General features: G+C 40.4%; 1 protein-coding gene across 1 annotated transcript in view; it reads right to left on the bottom strand.

Annotated features, from left to right (window-relative positions):
* The window catches only part of SCAPER (S-phase cyclin A associated protein in the ER), a 415,034-nt gene that overhangs the window by 374,805 nt on the left and 19,898 nt on the right, over window positions 1–20,331 (bottom strand). Inside the window, 1 exon segment of the mRNA XM_020976028.2 lies at window positions 12,743–12,860. Within this exon segment, the coding sequence (XP_020831687.2) occupies window positions 12,743–12,860 (118 nt within the window).

The raw sequence follows: 20,331 nt of genomic DNA, 5'->3' as shown, positions 1-20,331 counted from the left end.
TTTTGCTTGGGGGTGGGGAGGGGGCATGGCTATCTCTAACAGGTTTTGCGTTTTTTTTGCCTTCTCAATGGGTCAGGGAGGGGGGAGGAGTGAATCTGAAATTCAAAATAAAATAACATTTAATTTTTTTAAAAAACTAACATTTTATATACATTTGATGGGATACTTGGTGAATCTACTCAATTCCATTCATTCATTTCTTTTTTATTGCCTAGTACCAGATGCTTTTGATGATAACCAAGGGCACACTAAGAGGAGCACACTCAATGGCCAGAATCCTAGACTTGCAGTCAGGAAAATCTGAATTCAAAAGCTGCCTCAGACACTTGCAATATAAATGACCCTGGGCAAATCCTCTCACACTTCACAGCCTCATTTTCCTTATCTGTAAAGTAGAGATAGTAAAAGCATGCACCTCATAGGGTTATAATAATCAAATGAAATGGGAGGCAGAGAAGAAAGAGTGGAAAAAACAGATATACAGAGAATTTCACCTTCCAAACCCCAAATTCCTCTGAACAGATATAGAAAACATACCAGAGCAAATCCTAATCAGGAAATCCCAGGGGGGAAAAAAAAAAATCAGTGTCATTTTGCAGCCACAGTCAGCCTAGGGAGACAGATCAAGAGGTCTGCCGACAGTGAGGCTGAGACCAAGAGGGCACTTTTAAGAGCATTCTAGCATAGAGAGACTGTGCACCAGGGCAAGAGGGGGTCCCAGATCCAGCAGAGAGGGGCCTAAGCTTGTGTCAGGTACAGGAACAGGGGCCAACTGGCAGCTCTATCCATCACTGTCTAGTTCTATGTCATAAATCTAGGATGGACCAAAGAGGGGGCCTTCACCTGGGGTGAGGTGGGGAGCAGGCCTTCTGCCAGTATCAAGCAGTAGCAGCTGTGTGACTCCAATCCAGAAGCAGAGCAAGGTCTCAGCTTTAGTGTCTAGCCCAGTCTGAAGCTTGCAGGAGAAGAACCAGAGCAGGGGGCCCAGACCAAAAGAAAACCTACAGTTCTGTCCCTCTTAATTAGCAGTGCCCCATCAGGCTGAGAGTGATAGCTGCTGCTAAATCCAACAAGACTCAAGACACAAACCAGGAGAGGATTCCGAAACATCTACAAGCAAAGTCTCAAAGAAAAACGTAGCTTGTGTACAAATTCAATCAGAATTCCTAGAAGAGGTGAAGTAAGAGTTTAAAAAAAAGAGTGTAAAATGTTTTTATAAATGAAATCAGACCAGTAGAAGAAAGAATATAAAAAAGAAATGAGAGCATGAAAGAAAGATTGGAAACAAGAATTAATAGCTTGGCACAAGCGGTACAAAACCTTGCCCAAGCAACAAACTCTCTGAAAATTAGAATAGACCAAATAGAAGTTAATGATTCCATGAGACACAAACTATTCCAACAAAATCAAAAGACAAAACAAAGCAGAAGAAAATGTAAGTTATAGCAAAAACAACCTAGAAAACAAATGGAGGAGAAAAATGTAAGAATCAATGGACTTGAAAGCTATGTCCAAAAAAAGAACCTAGACATCATATCTCAAGAACTTCATGCATATAGCTACAATTTATATAAAGGACAAACCTAAATAGTTGGAGAAATATTAATTGCTCAACGGCAGACCAACTGAATATAATGAAAATGACAATAGTACATGAATTTATTTCCTTATTCCACACCATATTAAACTACCATAGGATTACTTTATAGAGCTAGAAAAAGAAACAATAACAAAGTTCAGACAGAATACAAGACAGAATCTTGTACAGCAAACAAAAATCGAAGACAAAATCAAGAATCTCAAGGGAAATAATGAAAAAAGTAAGAAGAAGTATGCCTAACAGAGCAACAGCCAACAAAACGATTTGGTGCCGGTTAAGAAACAGAGATGCTGATCAGCAGGACAGATTAGGTGTACAACATACAGATGTGAAACCAGTACAGTAGCCTAGAGCTGAATGTACCCAAAGATCCCAGACTTGGGGGTAAAAACTTATCATTCAACAAAAACTCCTGGGAAAACAGGAAACTAGCTATAGAACAATACCTCATGCTGTATACCAAAATACCAAAATAAACTAAATGGGTAAATGACATAAACATAAAGTTTAATGCTGTAAACAAGTTCGAGAAACAAGGAAAAAAGTACCTGTCAAATATATGGAAAGGGGAAGAGTTCATGAGCAAACAAAAGATGCAGAGACTCACAGGAGGTGAACTAGAAATTTCTGATTACATAAAATTATCAGTTTTTGCATAAACAAAACCAAAGCAACTAAAATCAGAAGGGGGGGAATCTTTGCAGCAAGTTTCTCGGATAAAGGTCTTGTTTCTAGACTATGTAGAGAAGAGTCATGTTTACAAGAAAAAAGTCGCTCCCCAATAGATAAACAATCAAAGAACAGGCAATCTCCAAAGGAAGAAATCCAAACTATCAGCGGCCTTATTTAAAAAACGCTCCAGGGGCAGCTGGGTGGCGCAGTGGCTGGAGCAGCGGCCCTGAAGTCAGGAGGACCTGAGTTCAAATCCGGCCTCAGACCACACACTTCACACTAGCTGTGTCACTTAATCCCAACTGCCAAAAAAAACCCCTCCAAATCACTAATGATTGGAGAAATTCAAATTAAAGCAACTTTCAGAATCTCCCTCATGTCAATCATATTGGTAAAGTGAACAAAAAAAAAATTACAGATGTTGGGCTGTGGGAAAAATAGCTACTGCAAACTAATCCAGCCACTTTGGAAAGCATTTAGAACAATGCCCAAAACATTACTGAATTGTGCACACTTGCTTGGAACAAACAACACTAGATCTGTACTACAAAGACATCAAAGAATGAGGCAAATGATCCATAGCTACAAAAATATTTATAGCATCTCTTCTGTGATGGCAAAAAACTGGTCAGGAAAGGAGATGCCCATTAATTGGGGAATTAGCCAAACAAATTTTGGTATATGAATGTGAAGAATACCATAGTGTTATACATAGGAAATGAAGGGAATGGTTTCAGAGAAACCTGGAAGACTCACAGGAACTGATACAGAGTGAAGTAAGCAGGACTAGGAAAAGAGTTTGTATTGTAACAACAATAATGTAGAGACAAACACAAGTCCAGATGACTCAAGATGAAACATGTCAACTACTTCCTGACACAGAAATAATGGACTCCACAAACACACTGTGATATATGTTCGTGTGGATATAAATGAGATAGAGATATTGACATGACCAATAATATGACCAATTGTTTGAGTATCTGTTACAAGGGTTTTGTTTTTCTTTCTTTTTCAGTGGGGTTGGGGAGGAAGGAATAAGAAAGAGAAGGCAGATTTTTGTTTATTAAAATTAATTTAGTTTTTTAAAGTCTATTAATAACAACTACTTATATTCCTATGCCCCTTTAAGGTTTGCAAATTGCTTTTCTCACAGCCATCTCCATAAGACAGACAGCATAAACACTATTCCCCTTTTACAGATGAGGAAACTGAGGCACAAATCAGTAAAATTATTTGTCCATGGTTCCATAATTACAAAAGATAAGAGTCATCAAGATTCAAACTCTAAAGTCTTCTTATTCTGAGTCGTCTAACTTTTTTTTTTTTATGTGAGGCAATTGGGGTTAAATGACTTGCCCAGAGTCACACAGCTGGTTAAGTGTTACATGTCTGAGACTGGATTTGAACTCAGGTCCTCCTGACTCTAGGGCCGGTGCTCTATCCACTGCACCACCTAGTTGCCCCTCTAGTCTAAGTTTTAACAAAAATAAATTGTCAAAGCCTGCACATAGGCAAGGACATACTATCAAGGTTGTAAAACAACAAATGTTTCCTGAGCACCTCCTAATGAAAGTAATATGCTAGATTCCATAGGAGGAGATCTCTCAAGAGCGAGTTTCCTCAAATGCACAATGGAGATAATTATGAGACAAGGGATTTGTAAATGTAAACTCTGATGATGATGACACTCCAGAAATTCCTCTGATACGCTATGAAATGAAAAAAGCTCTGGGTTTAAACAGTTCTGACAATAAAATGAGTCTTCTGTTCAAGGACCAACCTAACTAAACACACAGACTTATCACCAATCAGTCAGACAATAAACATTCATTAAGTGCCTAGTACTTCCAGGCACTACCTTAAGTGTGGGGATACAAACACGAAAAAGAAAACCGGTCCCTGCCCTCAGGGAGCTTACAATCTAATAGGGGAGGACCACACACAAAGGGAAGTTAAAAAGGATTTGGGAGGAGTGAAAGGAGAAATGGATGGAGTCCTAAGGAACATTGCCAGTTAAAATGAAGAGATGGTTGGCCTGGGAGCCCTCTTTAAATGGAAGCACTGGGAAGACCTCTTTGCTCTGGCTCCCCACCCTCCAAACAGAAGGGTAAAGGGTATGAGAACACTAACAAGGTGTGAGGACTAATGCTGATGCAATCCAGCAGGATGATGAGTTCCTAATGATGAGAGCAGCCTGTAACAAATAGAGACAACCAGCAGGCTGGCCATTAGGTGATAAGTTAATTTTGCTGTAATCTTTTCCAGGTTTATACATTACTCCCCTTCATGCAACCTGTGTTCAAGTAACATTAGTCTTCTTGCTGTTCCTCACATACATTATTCCATCTACCACCCCAATATCTGGTTTAATTTAAATTTATTTTATTTTCAGTTCCCAATTATGTCCCTCCCCTTCCCCTTTCCTTACCTTTTGAGAAGGCAAGAAAAATAAAAGCCATTACAAATATGTATAGTCACGCAAAATAAATTCCTACATTAGCTATGTTAAAATTTTAAAAAGGGGGGGAGAGAGAAGAAAAAGAAGGAGAAGAATATATACTTCAATGCACTCAGAATTCATCCATTCTCTCTCTGGAGACAGACAACATTTTTCATCATAGGTCCTCGGGAACTGTCTTGGATCATTGTATTGATCAGTTTTTGACAGTTGATCAGAAGTAATATCACTATTACTGGATACAATGTTCTCCTGGTTCTGCTCACTTCACTTTGCATCAATTCACACACGTCTTTCCACGTTTTTCTGAAATCCTGCTCATCATTTCTTATTGCACACTAGTATTCCATTACATTCATACACCACACTTGTTCAGCCATTCCCCATCTTTGCCAATAATGAGGCGGTACTTCAGTGCTGCTTTAATTTTTATTTCTCTAATAATTAATGATTTAGAGTATTTTTTCATATGGCTATTGATAGCTTGGATTTCCTCCTCTGAAAACTACCTATCGATATCCTTTGACCATTTATCCATCAGGGAACACTTCTTTTTTCTTGTAAGCTTGACTTGAGAAACAAGATCTTTATTAGAGAAACACTGCTAAGAATTCTCCCCAGTATCCCGCTTTTCATTTTAACTCACTGATTTGTGTAAAAACTTTAATTTCATATAACTAAAATTATTCATGTTAAATCCAGTGGCTCTCTATCTCTTATTTGGTCATATATCTTTCCCTATCTGTAAATCTAACAAGTAATTTCTTCCATGCTCCACTAATTTCCTTATAACGTCACCCTTATCTAGGCATATGGCGTGAGTGTGGTCTACACTAGTTCCTGCCAGATGGCTTTCCTCTTTTCCCAATAGTTTTTGTTGCCACAATAGCTGCAATCTATTTGTTCATCTAACACTAAGGTGCTGCACTCATTTGCTTTTATGTATTAGGTGCCTAACTGGTTCCACTGATCAGCCTCTCTCTTTCTCACTCAGTACCAAACTGTTCTGATGATTAAAGCTTTGGGGTATAGTTTAAGATCTGGTACTTCTCCTCCCCTGAAACTACCCTCCCCCAGTTTTGTTGTTGTTGATTCCCTTGATATTCTTTTTTGTTCTCGAGATAAATTTGTTAACAGTTTTCCTAGCTCTATAAGACAATTCTTTGGCAGTCTGATTAGTAAGTATGGCACTGAATAAGTAAATGAATTTAGGTAGTATTGTATCGTATTGGCTTAGTCTACCCATGAGCAATTAACATTTTTCCATTTGTTTAGATATGCCTTTGTGTGAAACACTTTGTAATTGTGCTCATATAATTCCTGTGTGCTTTGGCAGGCTGATTCAGATATTTCATGCTGTCTGCAGTTATTTTAAATGGAATTTCTCTATCTCTTTCTGCTGTATTTTGTTGTTAATGTATAGAAATGTGGATGACTTGTGTGGGTTTATTTTATGTCCCTCAACTTTGCTAAAGTTGTTTCAACTAATTTTTTTAAGTTGACTTTCTAGGGTTCTCTAAGCAAATCATTATATCATGTACCAAAAGTAACCGTTTTCTTTTTTGCCTACACTTATTCCTTTAATTTTGTTCTTTATTAGAGCTGGAAATTGAGAGGATGCCCCATCCATTGGGGAATGGCTGAGCAAGCTGTGGTATATGAACGTAATGGAATACTATTGTGCTATAAGAAATGATGAGCAGGCGGATTTCAGAAAAACCTGCAAAGACTTATATGGTCTGATGCTGAGTGAAGTGAGCAGAACCAGGAGGACTTTGTACACAATAACAGCCATGTCATGTGATTGACTAATATTGTTAAACTGAACCCTTCTCAGCATTACAAGGATCTAAGACATCTCCAGAGGCCTCAGGATGGAAAATGCTGTCCACATCCAAAGAAAGAACTATAGAAGTTGAATCGCTATCACTTATTTTCACCTTCTGTTGAGTTTTGTTTCATCTTTCTGATGGCTCCTCCTATTGGTTTTAATTTTTATTTACAACTTCACTAACGTGAAAATATGTATCATGGGTATGTAAATGTAAAGCCTATATCAGATTGTGTGCCATCTTGGGGAGGGTGGGGGGGAGGAAGGGGGAGAAAAATTTTCAACTCAAAAGCATATGGAAGTGATTGTTGATAAATCAAAATAAATTAATAAAATTAAAAAAAAATAATTTTCTTCTTTATTGCTATAGCTAGCATTTCTAGTACAGTATTTAATAGTAGTGATGATAATGGACATCCATGCTTCATTTCAATCTTACTGAAAAGGCTATTTATTCCCATTGGAGACAATGCTTGCTCTTGGTTTTAGATAGATGCTAATTATTTTAAGAAAAGCTCCATTTGTTTCAATGCTCTCTGCTGTTTTTCACACGGAACAGGTGCTGCATTTTGTCAATAGCTTTTTCTGCATCTATTGAAATGACCACATGATTTTTGTTCATTTTGTTATTAATGGACATCCCAATAACTTTGCACAGGCTGTTCCCGCCATGACTGGAATGTATCCCCTCCTCACCTAGAACTGCTGCAATGCCTAATTTCCTCAAAGCTTAGTTCAAATGCCACATCTTACATGAGGTCTTTCTTTATCCTCTGAGCAACCAGTAAGTCCTTCCCAAAATTACTTGGAACTTATTTTGTATATATTTACATATGTACATATTGTTTCTCCCTATAAAACGTAAGCCTCTTCAGAGAATATTATTTTTGTCATGGTATCTAGCATGCCTGGCACAGTGGCTGGCACAGAGTAGCCACTAAATAAATGCTGATTTGAGGCAAGAGATGAAACAAAAAAATAAAATAAAAACTGACCTCATCTGTGTGGTCCCCTCTTGCGTCCAAAGTGACGATGATGGAGAAGCAGAAAATGATAAGAATCCAACAGTTTTTATATTATCAACGTTAAGTTGACTTGGAACCCTAAAAGTGAGATCTTTGTCCAGTGTTCTAAGTTAGAAGAAGAACTGAAGGATCTCAATTTTATATTCTCCCTATAAATAGAACCAGAAGGAGAAGGGAACAAGCCTACTATGTGCCAAGCACTGTACTAAGCACTTCAAAGATATTATCCCATTTGATCCATAAGGTATAAAAAAATTACAATTAAACTAAAAGGTAATTTTCAGACTTTCCTTGAGGAGGTCAACAAAGAAGTTGTGGGAGTCAGTTTTCTCACAAGTCCAGAGGCACTAAGAAACATTATTTCAGGGACATTTGGCAATCTTGTCTCACAATGCTCATGAGGAATATAAGCAAAAAGCCTATTATGAAGATGATTAAAGCTTACATCTCCAATATCTATTTCAAACAATGAAGAGGGAGAAAAATTCTACATACACACAAAAAGAAAAAACTTAGGAAGTCAACAACAACTGCTGGGAAAAGGCAAGTAAGTCAAGTCAGCAAGCATTTATTAAGCACCCACTGTATGCCAAGCCCTGAGCTAGGCTTGAAGATACAAAGAAAGGCAAAAACAGTGCCTGCCCTCAAGGAGCTCACACTCCAATGGAAGAGACATCATTCAAACCGCTACACACAAATGAAATATACCGCATCTACCTTTTGGATATATGGGGGGGAGGGGGGATGTTATTCATCCAACGACATCAGAAAGGTGATGTGCTGACTTGCAAGTGAATTGGATTTCAGTGAGACGGGGCAGTCTCACAGAGAAGAGAACTAAGATTAAGGACTAGGAAAGGCTCTTTGTAGAGCGTCCAACTGTAGCGGGGACTTCATAGAAGCCAGGGAAGCCAGGAGGTAGAAACAAGGAAGGAGAGGGTTCCAAGAATGGGGGACAGCTAGGGAAAATCCTTAGGTTCAGGGGATGGAGCGCGGTGTGTGAAGAACACTAGGGTAACCAGTGTCATCAGATCACAGAGTAAGTGGAAGAGTAAGGTGTAGGAAGACTGGAAAGGTGGGGGCATGAGGTTGTGGGGTGTCCGGGTATGGAAACAAGTCATGAAGGGCTTTAAAGCCAAGCAGAGGACAGTATATCTGACCCTGAAAGTAAGAGGAGCCACTGGAGCTCAATGAACAGGGAGATGTAGAGGGGGGTTTGCTATATGCTATATGCTGAGTGGAGGATTGACTGGAGAAGGGAAAAACTTGAGGCAAGGAGAGCAACCATCAGGCTCCTGCAATAATGCAGGCCTCTGGCAGGACGGCCCTATCAGAAGAGAATACATGAGAGACGATATGAATATTTAAACTAAAAAAAAAAAAGAGTAAGACTTAACAAATGGATCTGTGTAAAGTGAAAGAGAAAATGCTAACAATGCAGATTAAACTTAAAAGTGTGCTGTTAGCCCATTCTTCCCTCCAGACAGCCTGGCTGTTAAACCCATACCAGCACATCCTTCTACTATGCTACAAACACTGCTTGAGCTCCGCAAGGGGGCAGTGGAAGGGTCAGAGAATGAAGTTCTCACTGGATGACAGGCCAATAATGACAATAAGGGACATTTATAGAGCACTTGAAGGTCTGCAAAGTGCTTTGTCTCCACCATCTCCTCAGGGCCTCACAATACCTCTACCAACAGGCACCTGGTGACACTGAGCTGGGACTCAGTTGAAAGACCAGCACCAAATACGTCATCTCCATAGAATGCACAGAACCTAATGGGAGGACCTAGGACAGGGCCCTGGGCACACTCACACTTAGATAGGTCTGATGATCAAAGGGACAGAGAGGGGAAAAAAAAACCACTAGATTTAGAGACAAAGGACCTGGTTTCAAATCTCAGCTCTACTACTTATTTCCTAGGTGACCTTGGGCAAGTTACCTAAGCTCTGCCTCAGTTTCTCAGCTGTAAAATGAGGGGCTCAAGCCAGATCAGCTAGCCTCCAAAGTCCCTTCCAGTTCTAAATCTATACTCCTGGAATCTTATCAACCAGCAAAGGAAACTAAAGAGTGACTGAACATGCAGAAAAAGAAAGAGTGAATGAATAAAAAGAAAGAAAACATCCTCACCACATGCTTACCAAGTGCTAAGCACTGGGAATACAAATGGGGATACAAAAAGCAAGCCAATCCCCACTCCCTAGGAGCTCCCCCTGTAACTGACAGATACAACGTGTAGGAGAGAGAGTAGCTACAAGAACGGCTAGGCCCAGAAAGGACTCCCGAGGGGAATGGCAGGACTGGCGGTCTAGAGAACATAGCACCAAGGCTAGAGAGGCAGCTCAGAGGACTTGAGGGCATGGTGGCTGGGCCACATGGAGTCCTGTAGTCCTCCATTTCACCCGAAGGATTTTAGGTAGTGAGGCCCAGCTCATCCACACACTTATATCATCGTTGGCTTATCTGTGTTCATTTTGATATCCCTCTTTCTCCAATAAAATATGAGCTCTCTGAGGGCAAGAACTGTTTTTTGTCCTTGTATCTCTAGCCTAGAATCTAGTACAGTGCCTAGCACATAGCCAGTGCTTAGAAAATGCTTACTGAATCAAGCACAACCCCTTTATGACTCATGAAATAATGACTGTGGCATATACATGTGTGTATACAGACAGCTACACACACACACACACACACACACACACACACACACTCTCTCTCTCTCTCTCTCTCTCTCTCTCTCATCACCTCATGAGTCTCTCTGAACTTGGCTGGGATAGCCCTTGGACAAAAGAAACAAAATCTGTATTTGGCCCCTACTGGATGCCCTTCCAGTTTGGTGAGAGAGACTGTGGTCCGCTTAGTTTCTCAAAACCTAGGAGCTAACGAATAATAACCATAATAGCTAACATTCTTTATTACGTGGTAGGCACTGAAGTACTCACTTCATAAACATGATCTCATTCGATCCTCACGACAACCCTGGCAGGCAGGTGCTACTGTTATCATCCCATTTTACAGCTGATTTTAGAGACTTTACAGATAACTCCACGTCACTCCTGTCTTCTAGGTACTCTGTGCATTTTGTGACCCTCCCCTCTTGGCTCTCTACCAGCCGGTCTGACCACTCTCTCAGTCTCCTTTGGGAACTACTTTGGATCATCACCCATCCACCTTCCCCTAACTGGACGACTCCCAAAAGAATTTGTCCTGGGCTGCCTTCAGTTCTCTCTGTATTTCTCTCTCTCTCTCTCTCTCTCTCTCTCTCTCTCTCTCTCTCTCTCTCTCTCTCTCTCATTCTCTCTCACCTCATTACCTCACAAGGATCTAAACAGTATCTATCCTAAGATAATACCCAGTCTACTCTCTCTTTTCTTTTCTTTCTTTCTTTCTTTCTTCTTTCTTTCTTTCTTTCTTTCTTTCTTTCTTTCTTTCTTTCTTTCTTTCTTTCTTTCTTTCTTTCTCCCTTCCCTCTGTCTACATAGGGTATCATAACCTTACTTGTGGGTATTCTGCCCAAAGGAATGTAAATTTTAATCCCTGAAACCTTTTTTTTCTTAAATATCATGCCTTAAACCCAAATCACTCTGGCTGAACAAACTGTAGCTTATGAGTATAATACAATATTATTGTGCTATAAGAAACTACAAAAGAATGTAAGAATGTAATAAAAACGCAAGAAACGATTTCAGAGAATCCTGGGTATCATGAAGTAATGCAGAGTGAAGTGAGCAGAATCAGGAGATTAATTTTACATAAGGGCAACATAGTAAAAAAAAAAACTTTGAAACATTTAAGAATTGTGATCAAAGAATGGCCAATCACATATTCCAGAGGACCTATGATAGAATACATTACACGCCTCCTGACAGACAGGTGAGGGACACAAGGCACAGAGACATACATTTCTGGCATGACCACTATGTAGTTTTGTTTTGTTTGGCTGTGCTAATTTGTTACAAGGAGCAGGGCGGGGTTCCTTCTTGCTTTCTCTTGGGGAGGGGAGGGTTTCTAAGGGGGTTTAACAATAGTGATGCCAGAAAAAAAGGAGGCCCACTGTAGCACTTTTTTAAATGCACAGAAGAGAACAGAAGTTGAAAACAGGAAGCAGTCAAGCAGAAGAGTTCTGAAAATAACACATATGAATAAAATATTAATATAGATATATAAATTTTTTAAAACAAATGATGTGAAATGGAGATTCATGGTTTCACACAGGATCCACTTTTTGTCTTCTGTTGTGTATATGGAAATGTTCCTTTTCAATGTTTTGAAGTTCAGAATAAAAAACAAAACTAATTTTTAAAAAAAAATTGCAAAAATACAAAGAACAAATTTTACCCAACGAAGAGAAACAAAAAGATACCTCTACCCCCTGCTTTGCAAAAATGGGAGTGGCCCATACACCCATATGCAGGAACACTGCATAGTTATATTTTTTATGTATTGATTTATTTTGCTGACTTTTTTCTCTTCTTCCTCTTTTTAAAAAAAAAATTCTTTATTATAAGGTATGGCTTCCCAAGGAGGAAGGATACAGGGGGAAATTTAGTTGGCATGAAAAAGTCAATAAAAATATATTTTTAAAAATATTTACTCCTACTGCATCCCTATTACCTCCAGAGTCAAATACAAATCCCACTGTTTGGCATTTAAGGTCCTTCACAACCTGGGTTACCTTTCTGGCCTTACTATGTATGCCTCACTCCCCTTTGCACATTTGGACCAGTCACCATAAACCTTGTTCATCTCCACAAACAACCCACTACCTCCAACCTCAGTGAGTTTCCACGGGCCATGCCCCATGAATGCACTCCCTCCTTCCTTCTCCAAGAATTTCTGGTTTTCTCCACAGCTCCACTAAAAGCCCCTTCAATAGGAGGGCTCCCCAGATCCTTCCGCCCCCCTCCCCCAGGCTGCTGGTCTTGTCATGATGTCCAGGACACATATGGATCCTGTAGCATACACATACCCTGTCTTACCCCACAGGGGCTAATTCCTTGAAGGCAGGGCCTAGTCCATGTCTGTCTTTGTATCTCCAGAACCTGACACCGAGCAGGGGTTTCCTCAGTGCTTGACTGACTGATTGCTAGAGGATTAAAAGGATGTCTCCAGTGTACACTTTTTAAATCAGTGTTTTTTCTCTGATACCTACCGTCATCATCTTTGTTTTCCAGGGGAACACTCCAAGCGATCAGATTTCTCGCAGTGCGACCCTCTTCTGCAACAATTCTCCTCACTTTGTCATGGCTATTGGAACGCTGGAAGGAGGCCTAAATACGGGAGAAAAGGATTAGTTTACTTCAAGTCAACATACGCATTTGACAATCCACACGTTTTCTCAAAAGAGGAACCATAAAACATTACTGGGAAACCAGCAGAAGCCAACCAACAGCTTCTAATGTCGGTCTTCCTGCTAACCAGCTCTGCAACCTTCTGTAAAATGCTAGGATTCTGAGCTAATTTAAAGTTTAGCTATACTTTTTCAAAGCAAATGCTGTTTTATTACTTTGTGGGAATACATAAACTAAAGTCAGACAAAATGTTGTCAAAAGGTAAATAATTCATCCAAACACACTTAAGAAACAGCAGTATGTAAGCACCACCATGAGCAAGTATTGTTTTTCATTCTGTCATTCTATCCTTAGCACCTAGAGCCTTACACATAATAGATGCTTAATAAATACTTGAAATGATGTGAGTAAATATAATTGGTAACAGTATTAAGCGGAATTATATTTTTTTCCATATAAAAAATAAGTGCTGCTTAAAAGGAAGTATTTTTAACATGCTAAATATTTCCCCTATAATCTTATTCAGATTTTTTAATATTTCCTCCTTATCATTAATGTCTATTTTGGACTAGCAGGATGTACCAAAAGTCTTGGAGTAGTTTTATGCTTTAATAGCTTAAATTAAGCTTCATATAGCTTAAAAGCTATATTAATATATAAATTAAGCTATAATTATCTAAATTAAGGTCTATATGGCTTTATTAAACTTGAAGAGCTTAAAACTGCTCCAAGACTTTTGGAACACCCTGTATGAATGCCTACTTGAAGATTTAAATGAAAAATTCTAGAGAGCTGCCTGAGCTACAAAGAGGTTAGTTGAACAATTTGTCCAGGGACACACAAGTCAGAGGTGGGATTCAGAACTTAGTCTTCCTGACTCAATGCCCAGCACAATCTGCTACTGGGGTCTCATGCATGTGTATGCAGCGTAAACAGTGATATATACAAAATCAGTGGGATCATTAATGATGAATTGTCTTAATTATATTTAATCATGGGATTTAGAACAGAAAAAGAGCCTAAACGTCAACCAATCTATAACCTCAAATTTACAGGTGAGGAAACTGAGGTCTGGAGAGATTAAGTGAATTGCCCAAAGTCACAAAAATAATAAATGGCAGAATCAACATCTGAACTCATCATCTGACTCCAAATTCAGGGCTTCTTCCATTATGCTACACATCCTCCAAATTTTATATCTGAAATCACCATAGATATGCTGCATACAATTTGCTGTGGAAATACCATTTAAAATAAATAAAATGTATCACACCCTCATGTCAAAGCAACCCACTGCCAAATATGACATTTTAAAAAAAACGTTAAACTTGAAATGACAGTGTCATCAAAAAGTGTTATTTGACTTTTCACAAAAACTCTGATTCTGCTTTGCCATGTGGGTATTTTTTACTCCAGAATGACCCTGTTTTGTTGCAGTAGCAATGGTGAAGATTACTGTGGCAGACGCTGCCAAATAATTCCCTCCTCGACTTTGGTCATAATTGAATCCCGCTAACACATCCTCTGGACACAGGGATCTGACTGCTCTATCATTTGAGGTCTTGGAGAATGCAAAGCAGTGGTGACAAAAGTACAACTCTGAAGACCCAAAGGGACCCAAAAGATAGGAGCTGCCACCTCAGTGGATGCAGACCATGTCCAATCAGGGAGGTTTTCTTGGCCTTCAGGAAGTAGGACAACAGAAAATATCAAAGGCCAAGACAAATCAGGACTCTTGGGCCCCTCTCCTAAACAGAATATTAAGTATTAAGAGGAAAAGAAATCCTAGAATTCTGATGACATAGAACTCAAGTCTGACTAAAGCAACCTTCAGTGTCAGGAGAAATTTTCCAATGCTTTACCTCCAACCAAAAGCATTTTTTCCAAAGTGTGAAAAAGGTCCTTTATCTATCTCAGAATGAGACTTCTTCAGAAATCCTCAGAAATAGTCTGTAATGTTGAACAACTAAAAATTAAGTGACCTTCATAATATCAAGTCTACTGAGCTAGAAAACTAATAATGTCTGCAATGTATACAGAGGAAAAAGAGATGATTTACCTCTATCTATACCTCTGGACGTGTATCTTTATTATACAATTTACAACTGGCTGAAAAGTATCATAGAATCTTTTTCTATAATGCATGGAGTGCACATATAGTAATTAGAACATAACAAAGAGGGCTCCCAGAGATAAGATGTTTCTGAGTTTACAAAAGAGATATGTTCCTGAAAACTTACACGTAAAATAAAGCATTTGAAATGCACAAGGGGGAAACTGCTATACTTCTCTATGAATTTTTTTTCTAAACTGAAGAATACTTTTGTAACAGAAATAATCATCCTCTAATTCATATTTCAGGATTCTGATTTCCATCTCAATTTTCTGAATGCAGGTCACACCCAAACATGTTTAAAGAAACCAAGTTATAAAGACTTCAAATAATTAACACCATAATTAACCTCAGTCAATAATTATACTAAATCTATCAAGAAATTATTCAAGTAACTAACTACCAAAAGCTTAACAGATAAAAGCATAAATTTGTGGATTCAGTCAATTGAAAATATGAATTTAACATAAAACTTTATAAATTAAAACTTTTAGAGAATACTTTACCTTAATATTATAATTATTAATCTATTACTTAATTTTAATATTTTCTGTCAAAGCCCATTTTAAAAACTTCTGTAATAAATAAAGGAATTTCCTGGAATAAAAGGTTTCATAATAACTTACAGACTAAAATTTGAGAACTATAAATCAACAAATATTTATGGGGTACCTATTCTGTAAAAGTCTCTCTTCAAAAGATACACAAAGTATAAAACCTGATGCCTGCCCTATAGGAACCTACAATCCAACTGGAGAGACAGGGCATAAACATATAAAAACATAAATAATCTCAGAGTTAAATAATAATGAAGACAACAATATAAGAGCCATCAACAAGCATGTCATGATTAATTTCCAAGTTTGCACATGAGTGGACCACGAGCACTATGAATGGAGAAAAGGGTACAAAGTAGCCATGTATATAGTTCCCTACTGCTGGGAAGACTGAAACTAACAGATCGCTTGAGTTCTGGAGCTCTGAGCTATAGGAGGACTAAAGCCAATTAGGTGTCCATCCACACTAAGTCTTGCACCAATATGGCGAACCCGCGAGAGCAGAAGGCCATCAGACTGCCACAGAAGGGATGAACTAGCTTAGGTTAGAAAAATTAAGCAGGTTAAAGCCTCCATACCAATTATTATTGTGATCTGGATCATGAGTGGCTGCTACACTTTCAGATAAGGAGACCTAGTCCATCCTGTCCTAACTTCACTCCCAGAACCCTATCCCTGGCAGAAAAGAGGGCCACTGCGGCCTGAGCCATCTTTACAGAGAAGCCTGAGCTTAGCCCTGAAGTATCAGAAACTTGAACTGAGGCTTCAAGCATAGGACGGATTTGGTTAAAAAAAGAAGAAGGAAGGGAATTTCAGGTAAGGGAAATGCCATTATCCATAATTAAATGAAAGAAAAAAATAACTAGAGCAGGTCTATAGTACCTCCATTAGGAAAATATGGTATGTAAAATGATCTTATTCTACTATCATGTATGTGCCCTTTGCTTAGAGAATCTCAAATATCAGCAAATTAAAATAAACATGTAAAATGATTCCATGTATTCGTAACTTCCATAGAACAATCAATTATGTCAGGTTTGTTACATCTGGCAAACATACTTTCCAATCCCAAATTTCAGAAATGTGTAAATTGTGATTATTTCTAACCACATCTATATTCTCTCAAGTCACACACATCCTTTGATTACTTATCTTCTGTCCCCACATGCTAATAACCTACTCATGCTTCAAGGTTCAAATTCCACCTCTTCAATCAGCCAGTCAGGAAATAAACATTAAGTACCTACTACGTGCCAAGTACTGAGCTAAGTGCTAGGGACACAAAGAAATGTGTAAGACAGTTCCTGGCCTCAAGGAGCTCCCAGTCTAATGGGGGAAGACAGCATGCAGATCACTTTGTGCAAAAAAATTACCAACAGGATAAATTGGCCATAATGAGCCAAGGGAAGGCACTAGAATTAAGGGGGGCTGAGAAAGGCCTCCTGTGGAATGGGGAAGCCAACAGGTAGTGCATTCCAGGCAAGAGGGCCAGCCACTGAAAACACCCAGTCACAAGACAGTGTCTTGTTTGAGGAACACCGAGAAGTCAGGGTCACCAGATGCACAGAGCACACATGCTGTTTTGAGGTGTAAAAAGGCTGAAAAGGTTGGGGGGAGAGTGTTAGGGAGGACTTTGAACATGAAACAGAGAGAAGAAAGGAACTAGGGGCACCTATTACAAACAGCCTACTTAAAAAGTTATGGGATAACAGCCAATGGGGACAGGTAGATTAAGAGCCTCCAAAAGAAGGTGAGGAGAGACATGGGCATGTTTGTGAGCAGTTGGGATTCAGCCACAGGCAGGGAGGGACTGAAGATAAGTGAGAGGGTGGGCATGACAAAAAAGATGGATGGGACAGGATCATGTGGGAGGGGGGAAGGAGGAGATGGCATCTGGGTGACGTGGGAGAAGGGAAGAGAGGGGAACACCCTGTAAATGACCAATGTTTTTCAATAAAACTCGAGGCCAGATTCTCAGCTGAGATTGGGAGGGGAGAGGATGTCATGGAGGGTTTGAGAAGTGATAAAAAAAGGTTTCTTAAGAGCCTTGTGGTGAGTAGGATGGTAAGGAAGGTGTAAAAAAGAATGATGTCGATGTCATGAAGGCCCAGTTAAGGTGATGTAACTTGCAGGGGAACCAGTAACCACACTTTGGCGATTTTCTCCAGTGTTGTCCAGCAATCCATGTATAGTTCCAAAAGTGGTGGATGGCGGGGGTGATCCAAAGCTGAGGCTTACCAGAGAAAGATTTGTGATGCAGTGGGGGGGGGGGAATCTAGGGGTTTGAGAGAACAGGAAAATGATGAATAGAACTGGTTTACCAAGGGGTAAGGGGCCAAGATGGAGGAGGGGGAGAGCGCAAGGGTGATGACCCAGCAAAGAAATGAATAGTGACAAACAACACGGTCTGAGGGTACAAGACAGAGGGAGAGGTGGGATGGCGACAGACTGTTGTTGCCATTCAGCCATTTCAGTCATGTCCAACTCTTCATGAGCCTATCTGGGGTTTTCTCAGCAAAGATACCAGTGCATTTTAAAGATGAGGAAACTGAGGCAGTGAAGTGACTTGCCCAAGGTCACACAGCTAGTAAGCGTCTAGGGCCAGATTTGAAATCAGGTCTTCCTGACTCCAGGCCCAGGACTCTATCTACTGAGCCACCTAGTTGCCTGTGCAGTGGACTGGGATCAGATAAAGGCATGTACATGGAGAGAGAATGTATGTGGTATGTGGGTAACAGCAAGATCAAAGATATGATCATCTTTGTGTGTGGCTAAGATGGGATGGACGAACAGCTCACGTGAAGTGAATAAACCGAGAAACTCAGATATTTGAAGGACTATCCATACATACAAGTCTCCTACATAGAGGCAGGAGTTGAGGGGGAAAGACTGGGAGCCTGGCACTGAATTCATTAAAGGCAGAGGAATGACCCAGAGGTTGGCAGACAACAGCTCCCAGAATCTTGACTAGGGGGCAGATGGAAATTGAGAGAACCCCCAAGGAGGAGAGGTTACAGAAGATGGAGAGAGAGCGAGCGCCTAGAAGTGGCAACAGAGAGCAAGAAATGCTCACCCCCCACCCCATCCCCAGTGAATGAGGGAAGTAACTGAAGTCAAAGTTTGTTGACTTTAGAGAGCACAATGGCAGATGGGAAGAGGGGGAGGGGGGAAAAAGGGAAAGGACAATGGGAGACTAGGAAGGGGCTTTTAAGTGTTGTGGAAAGTTCAGAATCACTGGGATGGGTAGAAGGGAGGTAGAAGGGAGTTTGTGAATCACTGCACAATGATTTTAGGTATGCAGACAGTGTTCACTTTATGGAAGCGAACCATTCCACAGATCTCTATGTAAAGCAAAGTAAGCCCTCAGAGATGGAGAAGGGAGAGAGAGAAGGAGGGAAGTGGGAATGAGGATGAACACCCAGAGGGAGGGGGCCAGCATATGGTTCAAGGACACCTGGGGGCTAGGGACAGAGAAGCAAGGGAACCCACGGATGGAGGCAGCCACGTGAGGACCTGGCCAGAACCAAGAGGAAGAACACTGGGGGGGCAGATATGTGGGGGCTGACACAAATAGAGGAGAGGACAGGATACCCACAGGCTGGGGACAGACACGTGACACCCAAACTTGGGACTGATAGACAGATACACGGGAACAGCACAAGAGCAGGTGGGCAGAGGGGGCTCTGCTCCGTGCTTAAGGTCTCAAGCCAAGCCTGGCAGCATTGGTGGTTTCTCCTTGGTAGCACATACATTCTGCTGCATTCACTTGGAGAGGACTTTTGGGGGGAGGGGAGAATAGGAAGGGAGGTTGCAGAGCACCTGTGAGAAGCAGGGGCAGGCAGAGAGAGAGAGCCCAAGTGCAAGCCCACACCGTACTGTATAGTAAGTTTTCAAAGGCAGTTTTTTGGAATGTGGATTTCTTTCAGAATTTTTTACATTTACTTAAAGCAAGAACAGTCAGCATTGTAAAAGTCCCTCAGGACGGATTCTTCTCTGGCCACAAGCAGCTCAGGTGAAGGGAGGAGTGTTTAGGGCTGAAGGAATAGTATTACTCCCCCTCTCCCAAAGCATGAAATGAGGCTGGAGACTTACAGCCTTTCTTCTCTTCCCTGGAACCTGAAGCTTCTGGTACTTGATGGAAGGTTTTTTTCCTTTTCCATTAGAAAACAGGCAACCAGGCAGGAGACCTGGCAGCAATGAAATGGCATTTTCTACCCTTACCTCAAAGGCAGGAGCCTGATGCAAGATGGAATGGCAGTTTTCCCTTCCCCTGGGAGGCTGGAGACCCCTCCTTAGTAGTCTAAGGCTCCTCTAACAGAAGTGCTCCCTCACTCACTTAGCTCACTGCATTTGCTGCTCTTAGGATGTACTTATATTGTCATCTGACTAAACCAGAATCTCCTTGAGGGCAGAGAATCTTTCTTATCTCTGTATCTCCCCCAATGAGCTGCACAAAGCAGGCACTTAATGTTTGCCGAAGGAAACAAATACTCTGCCCTTATCCTGCATGTCCAATCTGTACCCACTTACCAAACTCCCCGGGGGTTTTCCTATCTGTCAACAGGTACTGACTACCTAATGCCACCCTGCACATGCCAATTCTGTGAACATTTCTGAACTACCTCCCTCCTGAGTGAACTCAGGTCTGACACTGCCCAGGAGTTCTTACTAACCTCCGCTGACTTCTACCTACCAACCACACAGAGGGTCTACATAAATATCCTGATTATGTGGTTTAAGAATTTTATCTCGCCTCACACACATAACACTTACTAGCTAT

This window comes from Phascolarctos cinereus, unplaced genomic scaffold (assembly GCF_003287225.1).
Source record: "Phascolarctos cinereus isolate Bilbo 61053 unplaced genomic scaffold, phaCin_HiC Scaffold_3;HRSCAF=262, whole genome shotgun sequence".
Classification (NCBI taxonomy): domain Eukaryota; kingdom Metazoa; phylum Chordata; class Mammalia; order Diprotodontia; family Phascolarctidae; genus Phascolarctos; species Phascolarctos cinereus.
Note: the sequence above shows the minus strand (reverse complement) of the source record. Positions and strands in the feature narration are given on the sequence as shown.